The sequence below is a fragment of the Penaeus monodon genome, chromosome 13 (genome assembly GCF_015228065.2).
Source record: "Penaeus monodon isolate SGIC_2016 chromosome 13, NSTDA_Pmon_1, whole genome shotgun sequence".
In the NCBI taxonomy this organism is placed as follows: Eukaryota; Metazoa; Arthropoda; class Malacostraca; order Decapoda; family Penaeidae; genus Penaeus; species Penaeus monodon.
The window spans coordinates 50,291,641-50,304,140 of record NC_051398.1 but is presented as its reverse complement, the minus strand read 5'-3'; the positions used below and the strand labels follow the sequence as shown (position 1 = coordinate 50,304,140).

General features: G+C 34.2%; 4 protein-coding genes across 4 annotated transcripts in view; all 4 read left to right on the top strand.

The window, feature by feature from the left end:
* The window catches only part of LOC119580425, a 1,039-nt gene extending 621 nt beyond the window's left edge, over nucleotides 1-418 (top strand). Inside the window, exon 2 of the mRNA XM_037928564.1 lies at nucleotides 1-418. This exon is cut by the window's left edge and continues 468 nt beyond it. Coding sequence (XP_037784492.1) covers nucleotides 1-173 — 173 coding nt within the window. The 3' untranslated portion in view covers nucleotides 174-418.
* Nucleotides 419-3,237: 2,819 nt separating this feature from the next.
* LOC119580424 lies at nucleotides 3,238-4,258 on the top strand. Its single transcript, XM_037928563.1, has 2 exons — nucleotides 3,238-3,305; nucleotides 3,391-4,258. Exons 1-2 carry the CDS (start codon nucleotides 3,284-3,286, stop codon nucleotides 4,029-4,031), a joined length of 663 nt encoding a protein of 220 aa, XP_037784491.1. The 5' UTR covers nucleotides 3,238-3,283; the 3' UTR covers nucleotides 4,032-4,258.
* Nucleotides 4,259-6,118: 1,860 nt separating this feature from the next.
* On the top strand, nucleotides 6,119-7,003 carry LOC119580421. The gene is made up of 2 exons (XM_037928561.1): nucleotides 6,119-6,160; nucleotides 6,296-7,003. The coding sequence occupies exons 1-2, from the start codon at nucleotides 6,139-6,141 to the stop codon at nucleotides 6,835-6,837; spliced, it is 564 nt and encodes a 187-aa protein (XP_037784489.1). The 5' UTR covers nucleotides 6,119-6,138; the 3' UTR covers nucleotides 6,838-7,003.
* Nucleotides 7,004-7,947: 944 nt separating this feature from the next.
* LOC119579980 lies at nucleotides 7,948-10,239 on the top strand. Its single transcript, XM_037927823.1, has 2 exons — nucleotides 7,948-8,104; nucleotides 9,498-10,239. Exons 1-2 carry the CDS (start codon nucleotides 7,948-7,950, stop codon nucleotides 10,067-10,069), a joined length of 729 nt encoding a protein of 242 aa, XP_037783751.1. The 3' UTR covers nucleotides 10,070-10,239.
* The last annotated feature ends 2,261 nt before the right edge of the window (nucleotides 10,240-12,500 follow it).

Sequence of the window (12,500 nt, the reverse complement as noted above, 5' to 3'; positions counted from 1 at the left end):
GTTATGCTTATGCTGCCGCCACCAACGGCATCTCCCTTAATGGCAATGGATTTGGCTCAAATGGCAAGGGCAGGAATGGAAACGGTAACGGAAGAAACGGCAACGGAGGCAACAACGGCAACCAATATGGCGCTCCAGCAGCTCCTTCCAACTCGTACGGTTCCCCTTTCTAAGCTGATTTATATCTAATGAGCTTCGCAATTCTAAGAAAACGTTCCAGTTACACTTTCATGTTTATTCGTTATACTGCTACTCTGTCTTTTCTTAAATCAAATTATGTTTTCTTCTTAGAAATTACCTTTATTTATTTAGAATACGGGAACTTCCAGGAGAATATCTAAAGGCAATTTCATTTAAAAATACGATTTATTTATATATGTGTGTGTATACATTTCATATAATAAAAGTGAATATTGTATTTATATTGCATCATTTCCCTTGGGTATCATAAATAAGGACCTGTGATATTTTGATCAATATTATATTCCTAAGCCAGAAAAATACCAAAAAACTATGTATCTATAATTCTTTAGAAACGAGGGTCAGGTTGGAAAAAACAAAGACGTAAGAGATTTTTTTTTTTTTTTTTTTTTTTTTTTTTTACAACCATAAAGCAATTTCCATTGAATTTAAACCATTCATTTCGAAGGATGATAAACCAACCGTTAGTTAATAAGAAGTCGAATTAAAGTATATCATGTAAAAGGGGTTAAATACTGGATTTTTTTTTTTTTTTTTTCAATTCCATAAAAAAAAAAAAAACTTTTTTTTTCTACGGATGGAAGAGGAAGTACCAGCGATCTTCAACCCATTTACTCATGAAAGTGATTATCACATAGACCGAAATGACATGAGACAATTGAAATGTGCTTCATGAGAACAATTAAAGAACAGTGGATTACTGCTTTTAGGAAATGCTCTAGACTAGTCCTTACAGTCTGCTTTCGCCCATTTTCAAAGAGGAATTTTGAGCTGGTAAAGAATAGAATGCCAAAATTACAGGATGTTAATAAGTAAATCATTTTTATTCAAAGACATGAGAATGATTATTGAATTTAAGATGGATCATGTAATTACTGACTCAAAGTGTGTTTGATTAGGCGTGTGTGATTTAGATATACACTCTTTGTAATTAATTTTAGAGTTCAAGTGGGTTGAGAATGTCGTGCAGCAGAATGGGATACAGTGGGTAAGAAGATAATTAATGTGGGTCTGAAATTGAACTTCAGCACATAAAAAATACTGGACGGACGTAAAACCTTTACTTCAAGAAATCAAGTTGATGAGTTTGGATATTTTCTGGATAAGTCATATAGACAGACATATTTGTGTGTATATGTGTGTGTGTATGTGTGTGTGTGTGTGTGTGTGTATGTGTATGTGTATGTGCAAATCGATTCACTAAAGGTAATACCTAGAATTTTGACGGTCATTTATGCCAAACTGAGGCAGGTACTGTGTTTTCGTATTTGCTAATGTGTAGCAAGATTATGAATACTGATAATGAATGTAGTTCACACACCTTTAGTATACTGTAGATACGTAACTTCTGATCAACAGTGATCACTTCTTCTGGACAGTTAAATAACAATTAAATTTTTGATTAAATAAACTACATAACAGATTATTTTATAAATATAAAAAATGGACCAGATGTGCCACCTTCTAGAATTCCAGAGTAAGTGCCACTACTATGATCAACTGTGACAGCAAAGAAATGGACAAAAGGACTGTTTTCTATTGCAAAGTATGTATTAAATTGCTGAAGTGCTTGTAAGGAGTCCCTAAGCTTAACTCAAAACGCAAAAATGTTAGTGCATCAGGTGCTTTCGTATTCACATTTCAGATTTTATTCTAACATGAACGTTTAACACTGGCCGATTTCGGGGAGTTCTATAAGTGTATATCTTTATTATATGAATGTTTATACACCTCTGTATGTTTGTGTGTGCGTGTGAACACACACACACACACACACACACACACACACACACACACATATATATATATATATATATATATATATATATATATATATATATATATATATATACATATATATATATATATATATATATATATATATATATATATATATATATATAATGTATGTATGCATGTATGTATGTACGTCTGTGTTCATGTACACACACACACACACACACACACACACACACACACACACACACACACACACACATATATACACACACACACACACACACACACACACACACATATATATATATATATATATATATATATATATATATATATATATATATATATATATATATATATATATACTGTATATATGTATTATATATATACATATATACATTTGCATATATATGTGTGTTTGTGTGTGTGTATACAGCTATGTGTGTATTATATATATAGATGGATAGAAAGATATGTGTGTATATATTTATAATGTGTGTGTGTGTGGTGCATATATATGTATGTATATATATATATATATATATATATATATATATATATATATATATATATATATATATATATATGTATATATGTATATATATTTATCTATAGATATACTGTGAATATGTTTCTATATACACATGTGTATGTGTGTGTATATGTGTGTTATATACATATGTATATATTTTTTATATGTTTATGTATACATATAAACACATATGTATTTGTGAGTTTTCTATATAAGTACGAATATTTATGTAAATGCATATATACATATATATATATATATATATATATATATATATATATATATATATATATATATTATATATATATATATATATATATATATATATATATATATATATATATATATATATATATACATACATATATATAACTGTGTGTATGTATGACTTATATTTGTGTGCGTCTGTGCGTACATATGAATGCGTGCAGTGACTCTGAACTTTGGCTAATGCAAAGACATATAATACAATAAATGTATATAAGACTACATAGCTACAAGAGGCAAAGCTAAAATGTGAGGGTTATCTGTCCTAAAGCGAGTTATAACAATTTTCCGAAACTTCAAAGCTTGAGTTACTTGATCGTTTATTGAGCAAATATAAAATATCTTAGCACATAACCTTCATAAAGAAATGACATAATACTGTAGCGCATCTTTCGATATTAGAGCGAATTTCTCAAATGGCAAGCGAAAAGTAAGGTCACTGGGAGGAGCTAGGACTCGACCAGCCAGTATATAAAGTCGGTCGCCAGTCTTCCAACATCACTCTAGTTTCCTATTTTACTGAAGTCATATCTCTCTCCGACAATGAAGTCTTTTATATTTTCTAGTAAGTTTATACTTCAATTCAATCATAAATCTTACGATGAATAATTTCAAATCATGATTTCTGGTAATCATTTTTCTCTCGTCAGCTATCGTCTGCATTGTTGTGGCAGACAGTCGTTACGGATCCAATGGAAATGGTAACGGCTTCGGAGCTCCTCGTCCTCCCAGCAATGGGTATGCGCCCCCAAGTAACACATATGGCACGCCCTACGGAGTAGACCCTGAGATTGCTGCTTTGGCCGAGAACATTCCCGGGGGCGGCGTCCCCGGCGAGGACTACCCCATCTTGGCTTCTGTGCCCGACACCGGCTTTTCCTGTGATGCCGTAGCGGTGCAAGGTTATTATGCCGACACTGCGGCTGAAGCCGGCTGCCAGGTGTTCCATATCTGCCAGGACCGTGCCCTCAGGCGCCAGCAGGACTCCTTCCTGTGCCCCAACGGTACCATCTTCAACCAGCAGTACCTGGTATGTGACTGGTGGTTCAACGTGGACTGTTCTCAAGCTGAGAACTTCTACTCCGTCAACGAACTCATTGGAGTCGTTCCCAACGCCGGTTATGCTTATGCTGCCGCCACCAATGGCATCTCCCTTAATGGCAATGGATTTGGCTCAAATGGCAAGGGCAGGAATGGAAACGGCAACGGAAGAAACGGCAATGGAGGCAACAACGGCAACCAATATGGCGCTCCAGCAGCTCCTTCCAACGCTTACGGTTCCTCTTTCTAAGCTGATTTTCTGTTTAATGGAATCTTTCTCTTCTGACCATTCTGACATTGTAAATAGGCAAACCTTTCTTGTGTTCTATTCTATTTTCTTAAATTTCATCTAATACTTTCCATATTGGAATTACCTACATAGGTATTGAAGTTGCATAAATACTGTATCTTGTATAGGTTAGCCAATCAAAGACTAATTTATGTCTGTGTTTTTTATTATTAAAATTAAATATATAAGCGTTGTATCACTGTCACCTGCAACAACGAACTAAAAGGTGAATATACAAAAAATAACTATTACAATTTAAAATGCGAAAAAAAATCTTTGTACATTTACATACTTGTCTCTTAGTCAAATTCTGCAGGAAAAGGCAGGACCAGCTAGTGTTCCAAGTACACGAAATAATCCATGATAAAAGAAACAGAGAAAAAGAAAAATAAGCATATATGAGTTATCCATGGTGAGTGATTCTTATGAATTCAAATAATGCTGTTCATTCATGTACATTTCGATTTCTCTTCTAGACATAAATAAAGACTTTTCATATTAAATTATTCTGCAGTCAATAATGCAAGTGCTTCTGTATGTATATACTTTTTAAGATATGATCTACACTTTTTTTCTAACGATTCTCACGTTTTAATCGCACATTTTGCATCCCATTCTACTGTAGATATGTCTTTAAGATTCTGCCGACTTTTGCGCTGTTTCTGAGAGACGAATCAAGAATATTCCCAACGCGTCTCACGGGTACAAAGACCTTGTGACCAATAAAAGGATTGCCAGGATTTTTTCTCTTTTCTTTTCTTATTTGCGAAGAATATTTTGGGTTAAAAATTTCAATTATATTTCTTAAGAGTCGAAGGCTTCACCTTATCTATCGAAGGATTGTCATCATTATCATCATCACGAGCATCATAATCATTTTCATATACGTCACTCTGAACTAGCCGCTTCTAATGTAATTTTGTCTGTCATATTGCATTGGAAATAGACTAGGTTTCGAAGGTCTGTAACATGCTCTAATGCCATTGCTATTTAATGAAACATGCTTCAGACGTCCCCAGTTCTTGTTGGTATTATCTGTGTCCGCGTAATTGGTAGATTTTAAAGTGTCCTTATCTTACATTTTATTGTCGTTATTACTGCTGTTGTTATTATCATTATCACCATCATTATTAGTAGCAGTAATAGGATCAACATCGTAATCATCATTATCACCGTTATTGTAGTTATTGTTATTAGTGCTATTATTATTACCAAACTTTTTTGTTTATATTACGTATATTCGATAGATATATTGTAATAGTTAATATTGCTCTTATTATTACCGTTATTATAACGGACGGTATGAGTGGCTATGATTTTTTTTTTTATCATTTCCATTGTTTTGTTTTATATTATTATCATTCGCTGAATCTATTGTGTATTATCTATCTAATTTCTTATATATTATATATATATTTTTTAATGAATATTTAAATGCATACAATTTTGGTGAAATTAAGTAAACATTTTTGAGTGTTTTTTTTTTTTTAGCTTTATGCACATTCTGTTTGGATATATATGAATGTGTACAAGTATCATTACATATGATACTCATTATATATGTATATATATATATATATATGTATACATATAATATAGAATATATAAATATATATAGTAATATATATATATATATATATATATGATATTATATATATATATATATTATAATTATATATATATATATATATATATATATATATATATATATATATATATATATATATATAAATATGTGTGTGTGTGTGTGTTTGGGTGGGTGGGTGGGTATGTTTGTCTGTGTGCATGTGTGTGTTGTGGTGCATTAATACATATACGAAATTAATTAGTAAGCAGCATTTGCTAATTAGTAAGTATACGTTCTACATACCTCCTTACTGCGAAATCGCCTCCAGCGTTGGTATTACATGATCCAGATTTACACATACCCTCGAACTCGTTTCTTCCCTCTGGGTAATCGGAGAGAAATGAGGATTTGTGGGAGGAGCTGTAACTCGAAAGTATAAAAGGCTGACCACCAGGTAACAAGCTTCACTCTCCTGCTTCGCACTGTCTGGTTGCTTGGACAATGAAGTCTTTTATATTTTCTGGTTAGTGTTGATATTATGTGAAATAGTATACCCACCAAATCTAATCACAAGATATAATAGTTGTCATTATCATCACTGTTTTTATTATTGTGTTAGTAATAATACTCGTGATGACACTTTTTTCGTTTTAAACAGCTATTCTCTGCGTCGTTGTGGCGGACAATCACAATGGCTTCGGAGGCAATGGTAACGGCTTCGGAGCGCCTCCTCCCAGCAACGGCTATGCGCCCCCAAGTAACACATATGGCACGCCCAATGGAGCCTATGGAGTAGACCCTGAGATTGCTGCTTTGGCTGAGAACATTCCCGGGGGCGGTGTCCCCGGCGAGGACTACCCCATTTTGGCTTCCGTGCCCGACACAGGCTTCTCTTGCGATGCCCAGGCGGTGCAAGGTTATTACGCCGACACTCAAACTGGCTGCCAGGTGTTCCATATCTGCCAGGACCGTGCCCTCAGGCGCCAACAGGACTCCTTCCTGTGCCCCAACGGTACAATCTTCAACCAGCAGTACCTGGTATGTGACTGGTGGTTCAACGTGGACTGTTCTCAAGCTGAGAGCTTCTACTCCGTCAACGAACTCATCGGAGTCGTTCCCGACGCCGGATATGCTTATGCTGCTGCCACCAATGGTCTTCCCATTGGAAATGGCAACGGATATGGAAATGGAAGGAAATAAAACGGAACTCAGAAAGGAAACGGTTCTTTCTCCTGCCATGGAACTCCTAGCAAATCTCACATCAATAGTATTGTAAATATGCGTAGATATTTATTCAAGCTTCGTTACATCAGATAGGTATCTATTAAAATGCCATATAACAATAAATAATAATATTAATATAATACATTTTACTGTATCCTTCATTCTCACCCTTACATATACAAACTCTCATATACTGGAATGTATTTACGTATAAGAACGTTTTTATGTCTAAATTGCAGATCCACTACCTCCTTCAAGTAAACCTTTTACTCATCATCAATAATACGTACAGAGTATAAAGGATTCATGTGTATATGCTGTATATTACTGTGTAAATAGAAGTTGCATCCTCACACCTTTTAATCCTCAAAATGCTTTGCAATACATATTCTGCGCTAAATTTCTGCTAAAGGTCAAGTACCGTATGTTGATAGATTTTGTTATGTTGCTGACATATTTTCTTAATTTGTTATCGCAACACACATGACGTCTGTTACCGTAAGAAATATTGGCTTGTATACCTAACTCTGGAAATGGATCAGGTACTGAAGTTATTGGTTATTACTCTTGATCTGATACACAATCCCTTCTATATGGGCATCGTCTCTATTCTTACCAACTGTGGATATTTCATCATAATTTTAGACTTTTATCAAGTTATCACTGGTTATCATCACTAATTACGTGGACTGGTTTGCCTTGCCTCACCTTGTTGAATGACACATTTAATGGCTACGAAATACGAGAATTATATCATAAACCAACATTTGGAACCCGGATTGAGAGGATGAGAAAATAAAGGTGTTGTCGGGATATATCAAAAAGCAAATCTTTTCTCCTGTTCCTAAGAGACGAATCACGAATATCCCCAACGCATCCCACTGGTAGAAAGCCCTTGCGACCAATGATAGGATTGCCAGGATTTTTGTCTTTATTTTTTTTTTTTTGAAGAATAAGTTGGCTATTTTTTTCAATTATAGTTTGTAAGAGATGAAGGCTTCACCTCATCTATCGAAGGATTGTTATTCATCATCAGCTTCACAACCATTGTTGTTTTCATAACTGTCACGATGGTCTAGCCGCATAATGGTATTTCGTCTGTCATGTTGCAATGGTAACAGACTAGGTTCCGAGGGTCTAAATGCAACTGGCTCTAATGTCATTGCTCTTCACTTGAACCTGCTTCACGTTTCCCCAGTTCCTGTGGGTATTATCTTTGCCCGTGTATTTGGTAGATTTGAAAGTACTCTTGTCATGCTGTTTATTGTCGTTGCTATTACTGCTGCTTTTATTGTTATCGTTATCATTATTAGTAGTAGGATCAACATTCTAATCATCTTCATCATTATCGCAATTATCGTTGTTATTATTATTATTATTATTATTATTATTATTATTATTACCATCACAGTTATTGTCTTATTATTAACTTGTCCATAGATGTTATTCTAACAGTTATTATTAGTCTTCTTATTTCGTTGCTATAACTAACGGTGTGGGTGGATGTGTTTTTGTTATCATTTCCATTTTTTTTTTATTTTTATCATTATCATTATTTAGTTCAGCTGAATATTATCTGTATTCAAATATCATTATATGCTTAAGTATATTTTTGAAAAAATTAATATTTAGATGTACACAATTATGTCGTAACCCAAAATTAAATAAACACCTTCTCAATTTGTTTTTCTCTCTGTTTAAACGTTTATGTATGTATGCATTATGTATCATGTATATGTGTGTGCACATATATAAATATATATATCTGTTCATATATATATATATATATATATATATATATATATATATATATATATATATATGTGTGTGTGTGTGTGTGTGTGTGTGTGTGTGTGTGTGTGTGTGTGTGTGTGTGTGTGTGTGCGTATGTATGTATATATAAAAATATATACATATGTACATATATACATACATCAATGTATGTATGTATATATATAAATTTATTTATTTATATATATACATATACATACATATATCTACATATGTACATCTATGTATATATACATATATATACGTATATACATATACATACGTATATAAATATATATATAGATACATATATTTGTATATGTATGTATATATTCATATATATACATATATAAATATATGTATGAATATGTGAGTGTGTGCTTGCACACACATACGCACACATAAGTGTGTTTGTCTGCGTGCGAGTGTGTGTGTGTTGGTTTGTTTGTTTGTGTGCATGTGTGTTGTGGTGTATTAATACATATACGAAATTAATTAGTAAGCAGCATTTGCTAATTAGTAAGTATACGTTCTACATACCTCCTTACTGCGAAATCGCCTCCAGCGTTGGTATTACATGATCCAGATTTACACATACCCTCGAACTCGTTTCTTCCCTCTGGGTAATCGGAGAGAAATGAGGATTTGTGGGAGGAGCTGTAACTCGAAAGTATAAAAGGCTGACCACCAGGTGACAAGCATCAATCTGGTTGCTTAGACAATGAAAGCGTTTATATTTTTTGGTTATTGTAGAGATTTTGTGAAATAATGATACACCCACCAAATCTAATCACAAGAAATAATAATTGTCATTATCAATGTCATAATCATCACTATCTTTATTATTGTGTTACAATGGTACTCATGATCATACGACACTTTTTTGTTTTCAACAGCTGTTCTCTGCGTCGTTGTGGCGGACAATCACAATGGCTTCGGAGGCAACGGCAACGGCTTCGGAGCGCCTCCTCCCAGCAATGGCTATGCGCCCCCAAGTAACACATATGGCACGCCCAATGGAGCCTACGGAGTAGACCCTGAGATTGCTGCTTTGGCTGAGAACATTCCCGGGGGCGGTGTCCCCGGCGAGGACTACCCCATTTTGGCTTCCGTGCCCGACACCGGCTTCTCGTGCGATGCCCAGGCGGTGCAAGGTTATTACGCCGACACTCAAGCTGGCTGCCAGGTGTTCCATATCTGCCAGGACCGTGCCCTCAGGCGCCAACAGGACTCCTTCCTGTGCCCCAACGGTACCATCTTCAACCAGCAGTACCTGGTATGTGACTGGTGGTTCAACGTGGACTGTTCTCAAGCTGAGAGCTTCTACTCCGTCAACGAACTCATCGGAGTCGTTCCCGACGCCGGATATGCTTATGCTGCTGCCACCAATGGTCTTGCCATTGGCAACGGCAACGGATATGGAAATGGAAGGAAATAAAACGGAACTCAGAAAGGAAACGGATCTTTCTTCTGTCACCGAACTCCTTTCTAGCAAATCTCACAACAATGGTATTGTAAATATGCGTAGATAGTTATTTATTCAAGCTTCGTTGCATCAAATAGGGAATCGATTAAAATGTCATATAACAATAATAGTAATAATACTACTAATAATGATAATAATAAAAGTTATACTGTATCCTTCATTTTTGTCATTACACATAACAAGGCATAAGGATGGCATTTCTCATTTATGTGTGACAACTAAAATAACGTAATGTCCAATAAAGAAATGATGCATATCACTCTAAATGTGACTGAGGAATTAGTAAATCTTACCTGGTATAGCTAATGTATGTGAAGATGGTACAAACATATAATGATATGCGTTTACATATATGAACATGTTTAACTTTTTCACATCCAAACTGCAATTACACTAGTACACTACCTCCTACAAGTAAACCTTTCAATCATCATGAATAATACTTACAGAGTATAAAGTATTCATGTGTATATTGTGTATAAAAATATATCGCATCCTCATACATTTTCATCAAAATACAATAACTTTTCTACGCTTAGGTTTTGCCAAAACTCAAGTACCGAATGTTGACAGATTTTACAGATGTTACCGACTTTGATGACAAACTTGCTGAGCAGTTTTCTCAAATTATTATTGCAGCATACATGAAGTATATTACCGTAAGAAATGTTTACTTGTATATCTAACTCTGTAAGTCGTACGCTATTGGATCAGGTACTGAAGTCATTAGTTATTAGTTTTGCATCTGATACACAGTCCTCTCTACGCGGTCGCCGTCCCTGTTGTTCCGTACCTTGGATATTTTATCATAATTTTAAACTTTTATCAAGTTATCACTGGTTATCATCATTAATTACAGTGGGCTGGTTTGCCTTGCCTCATATCGTTGAATGACACGCATTTAATGGCTATGAAATACGAGAATTATATCATGAACCAACATTTGGAACCCGGATTGAGAGGATCAGAAGATCAAACTCTCGTCGGCATATATCAAAATGGCTGACTGAACGCTCATTCCTCTGCCTGCCAAATCTATGAAATATGTATATAAAGCTATCAGACTAACAAACAAACAAAATGGCGAAAGAATGCTCCATTGCTTCACGTCCTTTTAACAGGAAATTCCGGCAAGTTGAATGCGCCTCATTCTTACAAACATTGACCTCTTTACCACAACTGTATACAAATGAATAGTATTCTGGAAAACCTCGTTTTAGTGTATATGTGTTCATAAAAAAAATATATATATATATACGTAAACACGACTCTGTGTGTGTGTGTGTGTGTGTGTGTGTGTGTTTGTGTGTGTGTGTGTGTGTGTGTGTGTGTGTGTGTGCGCGCGTGTGTGTGTGTGTGTTTGTATGAATGTATATGTTCATATGTGTGTATATTTTCGGTAGCTCTAATTTAAGGAAAACCTTAAGTTGGTTAAGTCCGGCTGGTTTGCAAATTAACCAAAATCCTGGTAAAATCATTAATAATCTAGTCTGTAAAATAACAAAATATTAGATTTTTTAATTTTATTTCAGTTCTTTACATTATTACACAAGGCATATTTCATGAACATTTTTACTAACCAGGCAAAGTAGCCTTTTTAGAATGGTTAGGTTAGATTAGGTTTTTCTTTCTTTTCTTTTTCAAAATGGCGAATTAGATGGTCAATGACTAAATCAAATATCCGTGATCCCCTAATTAACCAGGTTTACGGTAACTTTGCAAACCTACCACGATTTTGACTGAAATGACCGAGAATTTAATGTTCTGTAGATGTGTGTGTGTGATTATTTATATATACATATATAAGTATATATAATATATATATATAGATGTATCTATATGTGTATATATCACATATCATATGTATATGTGTGTGCGTGTATGTACTATATATAATTGAATATATTTGCATGCATACATATGTGTGTGTTTGGGTGAGTGTGTATGCCTATGCATATATACATATATATATATATATATATATATATATATATATATATATATATATATAAAATATATATATGTATGTATATATAATATATATACATTAATATATATATATATATAAAGAGAGAGAGAGAGAGAGAAGAGAGGAGAGAGAGAGAGAGAGAGAATATATATACATATACATATATAGAGAGTATGTTATATATACATATATTTATACGCGCATGTATTGTCTATTCATTCATATTTGCAAATGAGTGTATGTGTAATTATGTACATAAATACACCCACACCCACACAGTGTGTGTGTGTGTCAGTATGCGTGTGCCTGTGCACATCGTTAGTATCACAGCACAGATAATAATTAGTGATGGAGAATGTGCTTATAACACATAGATAGCAAATAGGTAAATCAATAAACACTGATAACTCTACA

What these genes read in the sequence shown, in the direction of transcription:
- LOC119580424 (XM_037928563.1), top strand. Translation starts at nt 3,284, where the DNA reads ATGAAGTCTTTTATATTTTCTA. An exon ending in GAAGTCTTTTATATTTTCTA is followed by an intron (nt 3,306 to 3,390) that starts GTAAGTTTATAC and finishes TTCTCTCGTCAG; the next exon opens with CTATCGTCTGCATTGTTGTG.
- LOC119580421 (XM_037928561.1), top strand. Translation starts at nt 6,139, where the DNA reads ATGAAGTCTTTTATATTTTCTG. An exon ending in GAAGTCTTTTATATTTTCTG is followed by an intron (nt 6,161 to 6,295) that starts GTTAGTGTTGAT and finishes CGTTTTAAACAG; the next exon opens with CTATTCTCTGCGTCGTTGTG.
- LOC119579980 (XM_037927823.1), top strand. Translation starts at nt 7,948, where the DNA reads ATGGTATTTCGTCTGTCATGTTGCAATGGTAACAGACTAGGTTCCGAG. An exon ending in TGTATTTGGTAGATTTGAAA is followed by an intron (nt 8,105 to 9,497) that starts GTACTCTTGTCA and finishes AATGGTACTCAT; the next exon opens with GATCATACGACACTTTTTTG.